Here is a 19,370-nt window from a genome sequence, read left to right on the forward strand (position 1 = left end):
TTATTCTTCTCCCAACTTATTGACTGAAAATGCACATTTTCTAGTTGTTTTCACCACTGCTCTCTCTCCTATTGCTTTCTGAATCTCTTTCATGCTGACTGAAGAACAGCACACATGGGGGTGAGGTATGGGTGTTTTTTGTTGTTGTTAACATGCATCCTGTATTTCTCCCAGCACAGAATTCACGATGGCCTACAAGAAGGAAGTATATGTGTGCTGTATGCTTCTGTTTTGGTTGAATTTTTCCCCTGGTGAAAACTTAAGGATTGGCCATCCTAGCGAATCAGAGATCATATTGCAAATAGTGTGATATTTTTGTCTATTGAGGACAAACCGGGTTAATTCCTTTTAAAAACAATCTGTTCCACCAGCAAAAACCAGACACATAGGACAGTGGCCAAGATGACCAAATATCTGGAAACCAAGACTTATGAGGAATAATTTAAGTAACTGTGGCTATTTAGCCTAGAGAAGACTAAGAGGTGAAATGGTAGCTGGCTATATTAAAGTATTGGAAGGGATGCTGCATAGAAAATGGGGCAAGATTGTCTGCTGATGCTCCAGAGACCAGAACACCAATGGATTCAAATTATAGGGAAAGAGATTCCTCAAAAGTTTAGAAAGTTGTTGTTTTCAACCATAAAAGCAGTTTAACAATGGAATAGATTGCCTTGAAGCATGGTGACATCTCCATCTTTGGAGATCTAAAAAGAAACATGCCTATAAACAAAGGCTGAGTGAACATCTTTTAGGGAAGAAAATTAATCCAGCTGCCAATAACTGAAAGTGAAATTTCATTATTATTTGATAGTGATCCTATGGTTTTCTAGATATTGTTGAATTCCAACTCCTCTTAGGCTCAGCCAGTATAGCCAGGGGTGAGGGATGAGGATAGTTATGGTTCATCGATACATGTGGGCAAAGACACAAGTTGTCTACACTTGGCTGTGGATTTCTCTTTCTCTTTTTACTCCTGCATTAGTGACTTCCTTTGCTTTCTCCAATATTTGAGGGAAATAGAAAACAAGTCCAGAAAATGGCACTAACACAAATCATTCCCAAACATCCTGAACCATGACAGATGTTCCTATATAAATGGGAATTGCAAATACTATTTTTTTCTATTTTTCTTCTCATTCTCATTTAAAATTCTCCCCTCAAATGCACACCTAAGAAGATTCCTGGGAGAAAATTATATATTCTTTTTGTTCAAGGATATTTTAATTCTTACAATTCCCTCTCTAAAAAGCCATCTGTTATCCGTAAGGCATCAGTGTTTTTCAGCCAAGTTGTTTCCTCTGAATAAAATTACAAATTCTGCTTTTGCTGCTGGGTCATAGTTTGATTAACAATAAGAGAAAACAGAAGTCACCCCAGACTTTTTCAGAGTGCTTACTGTTGAGACACCATTCTTTCCTTACACAGAAATAGTGTTGTCATCAGCAGAGGAGTAATGGCAAATGTGACCCTCAGGCGCTCAACAGGACAGTCTGTATGGCAACACACCCCACAGAGACTGCAAAGGTGAAGGTACTTGTGTTGTTCCAAAACAATTTCTAGAACTTTTCATTGCTACCAGGAACAGGTCTAAAGCTATCCAAAAATACTTTGGATTTTTACACTAACAGCTCACAATAATATATCATTGCTAGAAAAATCTATTTCGACTCCAATTGTTGTGGCAATTGCAGCTAAATTCCAATGATTCAAAGAGGTCCAAAGGGGGTGGCAGATGATGCCATAGCCTCTGTTAATGAAAAAGTCCTGGACAATAACACTACAAGTCCTTGTTCTTGGTTGTCAATTGTGTGGTAATGCCAGGATTCACAATGCTGAATTTCCCCAGTTCTCACTCTCTCTTTTGACTACCAAAGATGACAACAACCTAAGTGGAGGGATCCCATGAGTCATATTAGTTAGGATTTGAGACGATGACTCTGCTGTAGCTGTACCTACTTCACTCGATTTTGTGGAAATTAAAAAGATTGGAAGGTGATAGCTCTGCATGCTATATTTAGTTTCTTTACAGAAAGTCAGGATACAAATATAATCAAGAAGTAGCAACATTTTGCAAATAAGAAGCATGCTTCACTTTAATACAGCTCTGTCAAAGTTCATGTTACTGCCATCATTGCAATAAGAGGCAATCTGTGCATACAGGCATACACTAAATCCACACCAATTGCAAATATTTACAAGCTAATTACAAGATATGTATCATGGAGACAATTTAACCACCCATGGTGTAGTTGCCCATACAAAAAGACTAGCAGTCAATTGCAACCCTGGAGACACAGCAACACCAAACAACGCACAGCAGGACAGAAGCAACACAGAGTGTATTCCCCAGGTAGTTCACAGCGGGGAGTCATAACATGATTCAAATTGCAATTCAGCAAACAACAATGAAGACAGTAGTCAAACTAATCTTGAAAGCTGTCAGGGAGCATCTTTACTTTTGCCATGGAGCTATTTAAGCCATGTTTGTGGTGTGTCCCACATTGTCATCTGGGTCAGTACTTGAATCGTGAGTTAGGATGTATTATCCATATCATTCATTAAGGTAGCTACATGTCATTATTATGCATCCCAGACTGATGGCACTAATTTGGATAGTTTCTCATGTTCACAACAAAGCCCACTAGGAATGGCCATAGCTCAGGAGAAGAGCATGTGCTTTGCATTCAGAAGGGTCCAGGTTGAACACTGGTGCGATCTCCAGCTAACATAATTCTCTGGTAGAAAAACAAAGAGAGAGCTCTGCCCAAAAGGCTTGCAAATTGGCTGGGAAATTCTGGAAGACATGGCCCAAAAATAACACTTTCAGTGTGTTCTGAAGAAGATATGTGGTGGAAATAATATTCTTAAATATTTGTCCCAAAGATGGTATTTGTCTCCTGGCATAGGGAACAGTGATGCCCAGCTAACAAGACTGTAATGGAGGAGGTGGAGCCAAGCAAGGGCTGCCATATTCTCTACCCCTCATGATTGTGATCATGGAAGAGGTGAACACTTGAAGAGGGTTATTTATGTGGCTGAGAGGAAATTCCATTGTGGGTAAGTTGCAAGCACCTACAGGGCTGCTTCATGGCTCCAGAGGATGAAAGGCAGAAGGAAGGAAGAAAAGAAAAGGAATGAAGGAAAAAGGAGTCTTTGTCCAATTTTCCTTGAGGCATAGGGAAAATTGTGTCATTTGTTACCTCTAGACTATTTTAAAGCCAGCAGAGATCTTTTTTTTTTTAAGGGTCATTTCCTGCTTAAAAAGTTGTCTCTCCTAAGCAAAACTGTGGTAAAATATACCACCTGATCCCTAGAGGATGTTCAAAGGCAAAATCTGATATTTTTCTGATGGTTGCAGCCTTGTAAGATCTTCTGAGAGCTGCTATATTACCCTCTAAGTCCCAGCAGTTACTCATCCCCTACTACAACATGAAATAAAATCTTTACCATCATTGAAGCTAATTTAATGTTAAAGAAATCCAGTTAGACACATTCAAATATTGGGTCCAGATGGTCAGAGGGTAACATTAGAAATACAGCATGTTCTCAATTTATTTCTAAAACCACTATATGACTTGTTTATTTCAAAGATTTACTTTTCCTTGCCACTGATGGGTAACCATTGAGATCTTCATGTTCTGTAATGTCATGCTCTGAGCTGTCATGAGAATAGTCCTTCATGGTACTGTAGAAGACCGGGGCACTGAACTGAGTGGTACTTTCAGTTCTCTTACTTTCACATTTACACAGCTTTTTGAAGGCAGCTCTAAATTTCTGAGACATCACATTGTAAATGATGGGATTAATGGCACTGTTCAGGTAGATGCAGAGCCTACAGAAGAGAACGAACCAGATGTTCAGGTAAGGAGGATCCATGAAGGAGTTGACTACCACCAAGGTACGGTACGGCATCCACAAAAGGGCGAAGAGGATCACCACCACAGCCAGCATCTTTGTCACCTTGAAGATTGTAAGCAGAGAAACAAAACAATCTAATCAATATCTCCTTCAGCAATATGAAAATACATTTAAAAGGCTAAGGTAAAGAGAGAAAAATGTCCTAAATTAACTATTAGAAATTGTTTGAACGTTGGACTAGGACACAGGAAAACCAGGGTTCAAATCTGTACTCAGCCATGGCAACCCAACAGCTGACCTTTGGCAAATCATGCTCTCTCAATCTCAAGAAAAAAGACAATTTGAACAAATTATGTCAAGAAAACTCTGAAATGTTTGCTTTAGAGTTTTCGTAAGTCAGAAATGACTTGAAGGTGCACAATAACAATAAATAACATACCAAGCAGAATCAAATTTAAGTCTCTGTATATATCAGGTATTTTTCTGTTTGGGGTGCATAAAACAATCCTAATCATTTCAAATCGGACGAGAAGTTCTGGTCTCCACCAACCAATTGCCCTAAAATATATCCTCTTCTCCTCCCCAGGGTCACCATAAATCAGAAATGATTTGAAGGCATAGAAAAACAACAACTAAGGAGGAGGAAAGAAAGCAACGAAAGCCAGAGGATGTTTTCCCATCAACTTTATAGAATTGAGACTATCATCTGCCAAGCATCATCCACCATGACCAATGGTGTGGAATGGGGGATATTTGAAGTCCACATATCTGAAGGCAATGCTTTATATACTGAGTCACATGAAGGATCAGACCGTTTGCGGGATACTGGTGTACATTGATGGGCAATGGGTCTGGAAGAAAGAACGCTGCTCCAGCCGGATGAGTGTGAGGGAGGGTGGGTGAGAGAGTGAAGACCAGTGCTGGCAGCAAGAGCCTGGAAGAGGCAGCTGTCTGGCTTCTGGCTCCGCTCTGCCCCCTCTTCTGAGTCCTCCACTTTCCCGGCGTGGCCCGGCTGGATCGGATGCAGAAGCCGGACCTGACTGCCTCTTCCAGGCTCTTGCTGCCACCACCGACCTTCACTCTCTCACCCACCCTCCCTCGCTCACGCATCCGGCTGGAGCAGCGTTCTTTCTTCCCTGGCTGCAGGGAAACAGCCAGAGCAACATGATGGGCCCAGCAGGTGCTGATAGGGAAGGGTTGCAGGGGGGAGAAACGTCACATAACAATTAAAATAATGTTTAAATATATCCCCGTTTCCCCACGAAACAGCAAGTCCACGAAAAGCAAACCACAAAGTAGCGGGGGAACACTGTACTCTCTATTAATTTTTGTTACAATGTTTTTCCTTTGCTTTATTATTTGATATCCTTAGTCTTGTGGACTGCCTTGGGGATCTGTAATATGCCAATAAGCGGGACAGAAATAATCTTAATTAATTTTTTAAACTACCCAGAGCAAAACTGCAAATTATGCCCAAGAGGTTAAAGTGATTTGTCTGATTTCATGCTGGCTGGAAGAACGCAATGACTGTCATTTTTGCTAAATGCCAATTGTCAATTTTCTGCAGTGGGATTGTATCTCACTTTTGATTAACTTTTCACTCAAGTTAATTGTGTTTCTTTTGAATGCATGCAGTCTCAAATTCTTTTTTTCACTCCTCCTTATTAAAGTATCCTGAGCATCAAAGACCCATCATTATTGCCATCATTAGTAGCAACATCTCTGTCATTGGCAACTTTCAGGTAACTAGAAAACATTTTCATTAACAAGTCATCCTATGTCTTTGCGTGCATCTACACTGTAGAATTAATGTAGGTTGACACCTCAGTCTCCAACCATGCATTTATTGCACAGTCCTTGATCACTTGAGGTGTCAACCTACGTTAATTCTCCCCCCCCCAAAAAAATCCAAAAGGCAACCCTTGATTTTGCTATTTTATATAAGAAACTCAATTGTACAATGCCATATAAAGTAGGACTTGAGCATCCATCAATTTTAGGTATCCACAGTGTGCCTTGGAACCAAATCCCACGATGCAGCATATGCTGAACATTATGTTTTGTGAATTTTAAAAGTGATTTTTATGTGTCATCACAGATGATGGGTGAGCCAAGAGAGCAGCCTTCTTCTCATCTCTTTTCTTTGTTTTTAGATAGTCTTAATTCAAACGTAAGATATGTCTTTCCTTCTAAGCTAGATTCTGGTAACTGCCTAAATAGGGGCCAATGATAGGGCCTGTTGCCATCAGTAAAGTAATTTCACTTGTAATACTTTTGAAATATTATTTAATCACATTTTGTTAGCTAAAAGAGACTAGTTAGAGCTAGTTGTCTTATTTGTAATTCTGTCTTCAAATTCAGCTGCCAATTACTTACTTTTTCTAATTGCAATTGTAATTATTGCATTAATATTGTAACCAAAGATGTAATCTGTTGTCACTCTTTTCTGGAATTTAATTGTAATTTTGTAGTTTCTTTTATTAGTCTGTGGGGTATGGCTTCATTAAATGATGGACAAGAAATCTCATATAGTTTCAGTGTTGGCTCATTATTTACCAACTTATGCTGTGGGTGATGAAGCAACAAGAATGTGAACAGAAGATTTGTGTTTCATACCACATGGCAATGCCCCGCATAACTGAGATTTTAAAAAGTAACTAGCAGATGAAAAAGTGAAAAATTACCTTTAAAATGACAATTAAAATTGTATTTTAATTACTTTTAAAAGATAAATTCCCAAGCTTTGCCTCCTCTTAAAACAAGAGTTCAGTGAAAAAGATATTTTCAAGCCTTCAATTTTTTAAAAAGACAAATTTGAAATACTTTATGCCCAGTATTCATTCATTGCAATGGCTTCATGAAAATAAACAGAATTTCTCTCATCATTTATCAGCCTTCTTTTCAAGTATTTGCAACGTCTACATATTTTCCTTCTGAGTTGGAAACAATTTCCTACTTCATAAGATCTACAGGATAGAATTCCATTTTGATGACATGGAGTTTTCCTTACATCTATAAGAGTTTAAGGAAGTTCAGTTATGTCAAATAGTTCTGCCGTCAAATTACAGCAACAGAAAGAGGTAGCAATTCTATCATGCCTTTAGGGCACACACTGACAATTGTATAAATGGATTCCCCAACTTTCAATATCTTCAAGTAGTTCAAGTACAGCTTTTTAGACACAGTCAGGGAAGAGTTTCCTAAAAGTTAGAAGGGACTCATAAGACTCAGCAGCTTCCCATGGTCTGTTGCCCTTGATGTGTCTGCTCTTCTTGCTTTTACTGCTGACAGGTCTCTGTATTTTTCCAAAATGTCAGGGAAAATAATTGTTGTGGAACAATCAAAAGAAAAGTCTCTTAAACAATTTTCAGTGCTCCAGAAATTATTGCCTGAGTTGTTCTTGACCATTTTAAGTTACGTGAAGGTAATGCAGACTAGGATGGGGAACAAGAGAAACAGCCTGTATCCTTTTCAATTGTATATAGAGATCCACTTGTTTCCACTTTTGTTGCTCTCCCTGAGGACGGCACATATTTTTTGTTATCCCACTATATTTGCTATGTGCTTTCCCATCATTTTTTCAAATATATGGAAGAGCATGCATTCCACAAGAAACAAGCTCTGTGCGAAAGTTCTACAAGAATCCCTATGGAGAAAAAAAAAAGGAAATCCCTATTACTCTGTGAATGACAGAAGTCTTTGATATTTCAACACTGTAGTCAGAAACCTTCAGACAAAACTTTTAAAAGTCTTACCAAATGTACCTTTTGACTGCTTTCCAGTAAGAGTGCATTGACAAGAGCACAGAAATACACAAAGCGATGGAGCAATAAATTCAAATCAGTACATTTGATTTAGGACTATTTCAAATTAAACAGTTTCTTCCTCAAATACCCATTTTCTCCAAAGCTTCACTAAGAAATACACTTTTATCTAATTGCTCCTTTCTCTTTGGAAATTATTTTTGGAATCTAATGAAGTGAGTTAAGCAGACTAATTAAACCCAAGAAAGAGAAGGTATCAGCTTCAGAAAGCCTCTTATGTTGCTATGGATTTATTAGTGTAACAGCAGTAGTAGGTTGTTGTTGTTGTTGTTGTTGTTGTTGTTGTTGTTGTTGTTGTTGTTGTTGTTGTTGTTGTGTACCTTCAAGTTGTTTCTAAGTTATAGCAACCCAAAATGAATCTGTCATAGGATTTTCTTCTCAAGATTTGTTCAGCAGGAATTGGGTTTGCCGTCATCTAAGGGTAAGAGCGAGTGTTTTAACCAAGGTCTGACACACACCTAGGTACAAACAAGTAGCTAACTCCAGTGATTGCTATAGTCCTGTTCTTTCTACTTGTTTCCACCTAGGTGTGTGTTAGCACTGGCCATGCTGACTGGTGGATTTTGGAGACTTGGCTTCAAAAAGTAACTTCCCAAGCTTTGAAAAATGTAATCATAGAGGCAAGAGGGAGATGGGTTCTTTAGATATCTCTGTGGAGATCAGTGACCTCAATAAAGTGAGTGCATCAAAAGGATTTACACAAAATTATTACATTTCTTTGTTCTCTGACCTTGCTTATTTGCTATGAAAAAGTGACTTGATGTATTGTATGAGACTCAAGCAGCCTTGTTCTTGGGTCTGTTGCTTCCACTGTAATGAGAGATTAAGAGAGAAAACGGAATGGCCAAGATGAAGACCTTAAGAGAAACAAGGAATAATTTATTTTGTAGTGGATTTGTACTGGAGTGCAAAGACAGCGAAGAATGAATCAAAATGAGGATCTAAGGTTAGAACACCAAGCTTGTTCAGCGAGGCAAGCTGCAGAAATAAGAAGTAAATTAAAAGGACAAAGACTTCTTTAAAGAAATGGCAGACTTCATTGTGATGAGCAGGACTACAAGATCACTGTCATGACTAGATAAATTAAATTTACATCATGTCATTCATACATCCTTTCTCAGACATGAGCATAATGCCAACAAATTTCAGGGAGGAACTGGACCAGACCAATCTTTTTTATATGGAGGAGAGGAAGAGAAACTATCCCATGTTAATTTAGTCATATACATTTTCATTTTATGCAGCTTTAGATTTCTCCTCACCTAAATTAAATAGCCGGATTGCACATAAGGTAGGTAAATGAAAGTGTAGGATCTCAAATTATTTGGGCTGGGTGCTCAGATAGCATTTCTCAAAAGTCATTATATAAAAATTTGCTTCCTTGTTCCATGAGCATCAAGTATTCTGTGGAAAAGCTATTTAATCTGCTGCTCGATGATTGCTCTTCCTTGCCTGAATGTCTTTTAGTTGATATATTGTTTAAAAGGTGTGTTCTGTTATTTTAAGAAATAATGAGATGGCTTTCCTTTCCTTTGCCTCCTTGTTCATGCCTTCAGTTGCTGACTTTCGCTCTCACATCTGAAGCTTCCCACAAACAGAGCTCCAGGGATAGATCAGAACAACAACCACAAAAAGCAACAGCAAAAGGTCAGATTTCTGAGGGAAATAAAAGCTTCCTTTGACATGTTCATGAGATACTGAAGAGACCTTTTCCTGGTTTTTAGGATGAGCAAGCAGGAGCAAAAAGGTAGCTGCCCTTATCTACCCTATTCAACTCCAGCCATCATTGTTAAAAATCTTAACAGTCAATCAGTCGATCTAGAAGACCAGGCAGATCTTCAAAGATAGTGTGTTAGAGAAGTAAAACCAGGGCATGATCCATCTCAAGGCAGGAAAAAAAAGATGAAAACTTCTTTAAAATCTACCAATGGAAAAGAGAGAATCTCTTCTGCTTATTGCTACCCATTGCAATTAGATAGTTGTGCCTCTGTTTGTAGTCTGTCTGTGCGATTTTCTTACAGCAGCTGAGGATATGATCAATGGTTTCGTCAGTTTCCTTGCACAGTCTGCATTTTGGGTCATCAGCTGATTTTTCAATTTTGGCCTTAATTGCATTTGTTCTGATGGCTTGCTCCTGGGCTGCAAGGATCAGAACTTCTGTCTCCTTCTTCAGGGTCCCATTCGTGAGCCATAGCCAGGTCTTCTTCTTATCAGCTTTTCCTTCAATTTTGTCAAGGAACTTTCCATACAATGTTTTGTTGTGCCAGCTGTCAGCTCTAGTTTGTAGTGCGGTTTTCTTGTACTGGTTTTTTGTCTGCTGTGCTTTGAGGAGTTTCTGATTTTTGACTTCAATCAAAGCAGGTTCTTCACTTTGCTTTACATATTCTGCCAGGGCATGTTCTTCTTCTTTGACTGCTTGTTTTACTTGTAAGAGTCCTCTGCCCCCTGATCTTCTAGGCAGATATAGCCGGTCAACATCACTGTGAGGGTGCAGTGAATGATGAATGGTCATGAGTTTTCTTGTTTTTCTGTCCAAGTTGTCCAGTTCCGCCTGTGTCCAATTTATAATGCCAGAAGTATATCTTATGACAGGTATGGCCCAGGTGTTTATGGCCTTGATGGTGTTGCCTCCATTGAGCTTGCTTTAGAGAATTTTTCTGACCCTTTGTGTGCATTCTTTACTGACCACAGTCTTCACATGTTCATGCTTGATGTTGTCCAGCTGTAATATGCTCAGATATTTATAGGCCTCTGGCTGGTGACACTTTATTGTTTGGCCATTAGGCATATTTATGCCCTCACTTTCAATGATTTTTCCCTTCTTCAATGCCACTGTTGAACATTTGTCCAAACCAAATTCCATGCTGATATCAGTACTAAAAATTTGGACAGTGATGGTCAGAGACTGGATTTCAGTTTCCATTTTCCCATACAGCTTCAGGTCATCCATGTATATCAGATGTGAAATTTTGTGAGATTTCTTAGATGTTTGATAGCCAAGATTTGTTTTTTGTAAGATTGTTGACAGAGGGATCATGGCAATAATGAAAAGCAGAGGGGACAATGAATCTCCTTGGAAAATTCCTCTTCTGATGTTGACAAGTCCATAGCTTTCATTTCCAACGAACAGTTCAGTTTTCCAATGCTCCATCATGTTTTCAATAAAGGTGCCAACGTTTTTACAAATCCCGATGGCATCCAGGCACTTGATGATCCAGTTGTGTGGGAGTGAGTCAAAGGCCTTTTTGTAGTCAATCCATGTCATGTGAAGATTAGCTTTTCGGCTTTTACAGTTCTCCAGAATCATTTTATCAATCAATAACTGGTCTTTTGTGCCCCTGCTTTTCCATTTGTTGCCTTTCTGTTCATCTGGCAAGATGTTTTTTTCTTCAAGATAGTCTTGAATTCTGTCAGCTATGATGCCAGTCAGTAGTTTAAACAAAGTGGGCAGACATGTTATTGGCCTGTAGTTTCCTGGTGCTTTTGCTGGATCCTTTTGTATCAGGTATGTTTTTCCAGTTGTTAGCCATTCACTGATACTTCCTTTCTGCAGCATCTTATTGAACTGTTGGGCCATTTTTCCATGTAAACTAATCAGATGTTTGAGCCAAAATCCATGCAGTTGATCACTACCAGGCGATGTCCAGTTTTTGACTTTTTGAGATCGTTTGCTGATCATTTCAGTTGTTATTTCCATCTGTTCCATTTTGTTCTGTGAGAATTTTCCTTCAAACTCCTTTATCCACCCAGTGTTTTTGTTGTAGTTCTTATTATTTTCCCAAAGTTCTTTCCAGAACTTCGTTGTTGCAGTTTTCTCTGGCTTTATGGTTACTGTGTCTGTTGTTTGATTCAGGCTCTGGTAGAACTGTCTTTGGTCTGATTATTATTATGATTATTATTATTTACCCACCTCTCCTCATAACTCGAACCATGAACTGGATACCTCCATGAAAAATAATAATTTAAGGATTTCTTCTCCATCAAAGGTGCTATGAACTGCATACAAGAGACCCCGGAAGAAAAACATATGGGTAGTGCTACAAGCAGCATGCTGTGTCTTGGTTTTGTGTGGTTTTAATACCACTCAAGATTCCAAGTTCTAAACTCTGACCCACTCAATTTCTCTAAGTCCTGCTCCCATTTTTGTGCATCAATCAGGACACTCTATGGATTTTGGAAGAAAGAAGGCAACTAGGCAACATATGTATTAGCTATAGTTGCAGCCAGCTGCAGATGAGCTACTTCATCCCTTAAGTTTCAACTGCTACACTTCTACGCTTTCTCTCTTTTGTTTGCTCGTAAAAGGCTGCAGCAATGCCCACCAATACTTGACCACTGGTTTGGTTCAGGAAGGAAGATGTATAAGCTACCTGGGTGGATCATTATGTCCCACATGCTCCATTGTAGGTTTTTGGCCTGTTTTCTTTCCAGAGTAAAATGCATTTCAAATGGCAATTTTTTGTATTGTTTGCCTAATTCAAACAACTTTCTCATTGCATATGGATTCATGAAGCACATTCAGCCAAGCTGTATTTTAAAATATACATGGGTTTTGTGTGCCTTTTATTTTTTTGAAATGTACCATGTGTTTCTCAAAGGCTTGAGGAAATTTCACACTTTTTTGCAAGAGACCTGATGAGATGCATGCACCCCACTTTCATTAGTTGCCAATGTTATTGTTTTCCATCCCCAATCAAAGGTAGCATAGGAGTATAGAAAGGACACCACAAACACTGACTCATTGTGTCCTGGCTCATTGTGAAAAACTGCTGGATCCAGTCTGCTTCTCCAATTGGAATAACTCATTGTTGTGAAACACAGATTGGAGCGATAGACGACTCATTGGGATGTATTTGCTTCCCTTCCAATTTCCACCTTCAGCAATTACACGGGCTGTCAAATGCTTTGTAAAGTTAATTAATCACCTGCTTTTAACAAATTCATTAAATTTAAGCAGTTAGTCAGACACCAAAGCCTCAATAAAAGATGTCTTTTGGAGTGCGGGGAAAGTGGAGTATATATTTGCTTTTTAAAAAAACAATAACGGATGTAATTAATCATTCGGTCTTGGAAGGGAAGTCTTTCATTTCGGTCCTTCATATGGTAACCAATGAGAAGTGAGTTTTAGAAACAAAAAAGTATATCCTTTTAAAGCAAGTTAAAGTTGAATCCTACTAAATCATCAATTTGGTTGATACCAAAAACACTGTGTAAATAGGAAATGGGAATGCCTAAAAACTCATAGCAATATATTTTGACCTTTGTGGAATGCTGTCTTGGATCTCTGAGCATCAGTCCATGGATAAAGACAGACTAGAAAGAGAAACTCATATAATTCAGTTCAAAGCGAATAATCTGGGATCAGATCCTGGGATCTGTATATCCAGCCTTATAATGTCTCCATAAACTCCAGACCTTGGCAGTGGTTTGAACAAAGATCATGGCTGGAACTACTCTGCCATATAGTGCAGTTTGAACTATATTTAAATGGCATTTTATGGCAGTGTAGATCCAGTCAATGGTTACCAGCCATATTGTATATATAGTAAAACACAACTTGATATCCCAGCAGTTAAGTAGAGTTCTTTTGCCTGTTTTATTCCCACACTTTACTGGGCCTGTATCCATATCAATACACTAAACTAGATGATCACTTTCACCATTATTCACGTATACCTACAAATCTTGATGTATTGAAAATCTGTCTCCCATCTTTATCCCTTTCACTACTGCTTGTAAGTATGATGGCTGGAAGATTACAGGAATTGTAACACTAAAAATGGTAAAGTCTGATCTTGGAAGCTAAGAAGGGTCAAACCCTGGTTAGTACTTGTATGGGAGACTGCCAACAAATACCAGGTGCTATAGGCTATATTTCAGAGAAAGAAACAGGCAGACCATCTAATCTAAGCATTCCTTGTCTAAGAAATCCCTATAAAATTTGTGAGGTCACCAAAAGTCAACAGGCGACTTGAAGACAAATATATACACAGCTCAAAAAGATAACTTTTTCCAAATTATGGTCTATGCTTTTTAGGCCAGAATCTTGCAACTATAGCACTTCTGGATTTCCTGATTCTGCTTCATTACATTCATCCAGCTCTTGCTGTTATGCAGTTTCCCGTAATACTGAGCTGATCTCTGCTTTCCCTCCACTCCCATCCAGAGTATCTAGCCATGCCTTTGGTGGTTGTCAGAAAGTCTGTTTTCTCTCTCTTTTAATCCCTCAAATATTTTAAGACAGCCTTCATGCCAGTTTTCCCTTCTCCAGACTAAATATACCTTATAGTTCACAACTTGTTATATATGATTTCTAGAAATGTTTACTTAATGTCATGATTCTGTGTCATTTACATGAATTCACGCTGCTTTTAGTTGAATGCATCCTATTGATTTCAGACCCTGGAGTTTCAATCATGTCTGGTAAACAAAAACTGAGTCATTATTGTTTCATTATTCAACCCATTTTAAAAGCTTGGCATAGAAATTCTAAACCCTTGCTAATGACGTTAATTAAGACCATTTGTGGGTTTCCTCTTCAGGTTAAGAGATGTAAAATTAGAACTGTCTGGCCACTACAGGTTTTAAAGATCATATTGTATTAACACAGTTAACCTTATTATTTGGTTCTGCCTTTCCCTTCCACTTTTCAAATTAGATTGTTGCTGTTGTCCATTTAGATCAGCCCTTCTCAACCTTGTGTCTTCAGCTATTATTAGGCTATAACCTTCATTGCCCTTGGCCATGAACTATGTTTACTGGGGATGATGAGAATTGTTACTTAACATCTGGGAAGCCATCATTAAACAAGCTGATTTGTATGGACACTGAGTATTTATTTCCTTATGCCCCCAGTCTTCAATATAATTTACACCGCTTTGGGGCATTAGTTGCATACTTAGATTCAGAGGTTTTGGGAATGTTATTGATCCCAGGTTCATTATTTGCACAACTTTTTCTCACTTTCCAAACAGTCAAATGCAAAATTGACAACTGCAGCTTCCAAGAGGTAGAAAAATATGGGGCTTGGGGATTTCACTGCACAGGAAAGGTCATTAATAATAATATCATTAATAATGGCTTTGTCTGGTAATGGCCAACTCCTTTAAATCTCCCAACTCCTTCATTTTATACAAGATTGTGAGTCATTTTCCCCATTAAAATATTGAAGTAGCCAAAGGCATTGAAAAGTGTGGCTCTCCATGTTTTGGCACTACATTGTCTATGTTGCTAGGGCTAATGGGACTTACAGTCACATATAATCTTGAGAGGTGTAAATTGTCCATCTTTCATTTCTTCATTCTGTAGAATGTTAATTTTCAGGCAAGCAACCATAGAAGTTAACTTGTAACTTCTTTCTCTTTCTATGATTTGTCAACATTTTCTTCAATGACTTAGAATGATGACAGGATGGAGGGCAGATGACACAAAACTAGAGGGCAGGAGGCTAATATATTGGAAGATTGGAACATCAAAATAGCCTGCATTAACTACAAAATTGGGCAGAAATGAGTCAAATTTCAATAAAATTAATAAAACCTCAATAGAGGCAAATGAAAAATTCTACATTTAGATCATTAGAACCAAATGCACAGACATAGGCTAAGGACGCATGGCTCATTGGTACTATGTGCAAAAAGCACCTTGAGATTTATTGTCATAAATTCAGTATGAGCCAGCAGTGTGATGCTTGCAGCAAAGAAGGTGAATGCCATTTTACCCTGCATTAATAGAAGCATAGTTTCCAACTGAGGAACGTCACAGTCTCACAATATTAAGTGCTGGTCTGGCTTCATCTGGAGTACTGTGTGCCGTTCTGGCTTCACTGTTTTCAGAAGGATATAGACAAGTTGGAGCAAGTTCAGAAAATGGTAAAAAGGATGCTGAGACATATGGAAAACAAACATATTAAAAAGTTGAAGGATCTGGACTTGTTCAGTTTAAAGGAGATAAAACTAAGGGGTGACATGATTGCACATTTTAAATACTTCACACTAGGCATGATTTCTGCTTCACCAAAGACCACAATAATGGTTTAAAGTTAAAGGAGAGTACATTTTGATTGAATAGTAGTAGAAAGCAAGTTCTTGATTCAGCAATGGAACCAGTTGCTTAGAGAGGTGATAAGGTCTCCATCTTTGGATGTCTTCAAAAAGAGGCTGGTTAGCTACCTGCTAGGGATACTTTAACTGATGATTTTATATCAAGCAGGGGGTTGGACTCAATGGCCCATGAAAACCCTTCCTTTCCATGTTTCTATGCTTTTCTAAATGTTGAATGGTTGTTGTGGCTGGCAGTAGACAAGAATAGACAAGGATGGAACTCTGAACAGAATCATTTCATACTAGAATATTTTGTTACATCTGTCTATATCTTCTTCACTGTAAATCTGCTTCTTCATTTGGGATTTGCACACAAGCAATAAGTCTCCAACACAAAATACACTCCTAGACACCTTTATAACATGAACAGATATTAATTTTCATTTGTAAATGCTACTAAATATTTTTAAACTATTTGCAGAAGCCATTTCCCACCATCACATACTGACATTTTCTTATCTCTCCCTGATGTTCCAGAGCTTGGAAAGGTTACTTTATTTGGGGAATGTCAATATAAGTGGGACAACAGAAATGTAACAATGCGGGAAAATGGAAATTTACAGAAGCATTATTTGCAAATTAAAAGTTGCCATGCTTGAAAAATAACCTGTGAAAGTCAGCATGAGGAAATATAGGAAAGCACAAAACATTTTGTGTCAGGTTTTCAGAATAAATAAATAATGGAAATTAAGCAAGAAAAGAAAATTTAGCCCCTTAAAGGTTACTCTGATAAATGAACCTGTCGTTACTTGCCTCCACATGCTGGTTTACAATAACTATACATTGATCTAACCAATTCATTTTTGGAGCGAAATTCTATCCAATTAACTCTTAAAAGCAAACAATTACAATAGATGTTTAGGATTGATGGATATCTTAATGAGCAAAGTATTGGAAACCCAGATTATTACACTATTTCAAACAAAATGCAGTACAAACTGTATAGCTACAGCTACAAAACCTGAACAGAAAGGCAGAAAGACCAGAAAGACCCATTGTGCCACCACAGCTCCTTGACCTGTCCTCATTGTTGAAATAATAGAAGAGGGTGACTTCGTTGAAAGCAAGGAAATGCCTTTCAAGAGAGATTAAGCTTTAGTGCTCTGGTCCAAACATCCAAAACATGCTGTTCTGACATAAAAAATCTCTTATATAAAACCTTCTACCCAGGGAGACATATTCTTACAATATGCCCTTCTGGAGGAGACTTCCTGGGAAGAATGAGCAGAGTTTGGAGAACGTTCTAGTGCTTTTGGGATATTTAGAACAGTCCTGGAAACAAGTAGACTAATTTACATGCTCCCTATTCCAACTTCCTAAGTAGGTGAGAAGGAACAATCCCCACATTTCACTTTCCTCTGTGAACAGCTTCCAGCCAAATATTTGTTTTAATTTCCCAACGGGAAAATACACCTCCATGTGTGTTTGAATGAGATGTTGTGAGCATCTGTGTTTGGTACTTAATGACATCACCATCCCTAGATCTACGCTTTTTGTCTTGTCTTGTCATGATATGGCTAAAGTTTAGTCATCTTGGCTCTTGGGAGAGATCATGCTCGATTTACCCTATGTTACCTTTTATCACCAGCACCACATTTAAAATGAGTTTACTTTCTTCTTAACAGCCTTCTCCACTCTCCAGAATTCACCACATAGAAATGGCAAATATGATGTCACAGAAAATTCCAACATTAATATTTGATTATATATCTTTATACTACAAACTCATAGTCTGCTTCTTATATCTTGATTGCATACTGTTTAATTACTGAATGAAGGCATGGAAAATCTTGAACTATTTCAGTGTCTTCATCCTCTACTTTAAGTTATGTAAATCATTTTTAGTCAACGATATTGTTTTCTTAATGTTCAGCTATAAACCTGTCTTTGCATTTTCTTCCTTAACCTTCTTCAGTAATCATTCCAGGTCTTTGTAATTTTCTGCTAGTAGTATGGTGTCATCTGCATACCTTAAATTGTTGGTGTTCTTTTTTAAATTTTGATGTCTCCTTCCTCCCAATCTGTCCCTGCATTTATCTGAAAAAACACATTCTCTTATATAAAACTATTTCCACCCATGTTTCCAGACCTGTAGATAAGTATCTGCCCCCCAAAACCTCCAATGAACCACCTAATAGGAATATGAGAGAGGAGATTCTTAGATGTTTTCATGCTGGAGTTCCCTTTCCTGAGAGGAGACACTCTTCTAGATTTTCCAATGACAGATGAAGACTGTTTTTTAAATTCTCGCAGTGCTGGGACTTTAGAAATTAAGAGTACACCTACCTGTACAATTGATAAAGTTTGAAACCACTCATAGCTCAATGCTATAGCATACTGAGTTGTAGTTTTCTAAGATCTTTAGCATTCTCTGCCAAATAGGGCTAGTGCCTCCCTGAACTATAACTCTCAGTATTCCATTTTGTTGAGCCATGACAGTTAAAATACTGTCAAACTATATTCACTCTACATTGTAGATACATCTTACATTTTCAGGGGGAAGAACTTTTAGTCAATGTGCTATATTCGTCATATTTCTTTCTGTTTGGTGGATATGTTTTTTATTTTATTTACAAAGATATTGATAGTTTTATTATATCATATTTTTTGAAAGTTTTTAGTCAGGAGACCATTTATTGGTATCTGTTTGAACTTTATGAGCCATGTTGAGATCCAGGTTAGGGGGAAAGGCAGAAAGTAAGCAAACAGGCAGAAAGTATGACTGTAGTTTGAGCCACCAGATTCAAGTTACTAAAAAGAAAAGAAAAAGCTGAAGGCCTCCCCCTACTGGAAGCAAAATGCTATGGTGGCTCTTCTTAGATACATGCACACCTACTACGGTATGTGGAAAACAGAATGTATTTTATTTAACCTTTACTTTTTGCAGACTGTTTGTGCCATTCAAGTAATATGTTAACCTTTTCATCTTATCCCCACACGTTTTCTTTCACTATGGGAATAGCAATAAATTCCATTCATATGAAGATTTCCATTGTAACATTTTTCAGACTATAAAATGGCGAGAACTTTGCTGCTTTAATGTGTATGCTGTAATAATTTTTGTGCGCCCAGAATCTGGTGAAATTCCATGAGTATGGTAGGCTTTCTCCCTAAAGATGCCCACAATTGACATACAAATCTCAGAGATGGAGCTAGCAGTTTGACTCCATTATCTCCTAATAGTGCAACAAATGTGTGAATGTGGACATTCTTATTCATACCTGACCTTTATAGTATGAATGGCGGGGAACATGTGTCTCTCCATCCATTGTTGGACTCCAGCTCTCATGAGTGCTAGTCAAATGGGCAATTGTGAGACAAGCTTAGAAAGCTCTTTTTTGGATTACAAATCACATGCAGTATGTTCAGAACTAATCTTCCCAATATATGATGGGGAGGGATGATTGCAACTGCAGCTCAACAAAATGAAACAAAATAAACCATCCCTGGTTTGTATTATGCTATGTTTTGATTTGTTGTTTGCTTTCCTTTGGGAAGCATATCAGAAAAATGTTTTTGTGTTATTTTCTTGAAATTTAAAATGTTGCTCTTTTGGTTTGTCTGACAACACAGAAGGAGATGCTTG

General features: G+C 38.0%; 1 protein-coding gene across 3 annotated transcripts in view; it reads right to left on the minus strand.

Annotated features, from left to right (window-relative positions):
- Positions 1–1,996: 1,996 nt before the first annotated feature.
- The window catches only part of LOC100562947 (thyrotropin-releasing hormone receptor), a 41,524-nt gene continuing 24,150 nt past the window's right edge, over positions 1,997–19,370 (minus strand). For all 3 annotated transcript variants that reach the window (XM_003220637.4, XM_016993434.2, XM_062978899.1), the window contains one exon: positions 1,997–3,960. In XM_003220637.4, coding sequence (XP_003220685.2) covers positions 3,580–3,960 — 381 coding nt within the window. In that variant the 3' untranslated portion in view covers positions 1,997–3,579. The remainder of the gene's footprint in view (positions 3,961–19,370) is intronic.

This window comes from Anolis carolinensis, chromosome 4, assembly GCF_035594765.1.
Source record: "Anolis carolinensis isolate JA03-04 chromosome 4, rAnoCar3.1.pri, whole genome shotgun sequence".
NCBI lineage: Eukaryota > Metazoa > Chordata > Lepidosauria > Squamata > Dactyloidae > Anolis > Anolis carolinensis.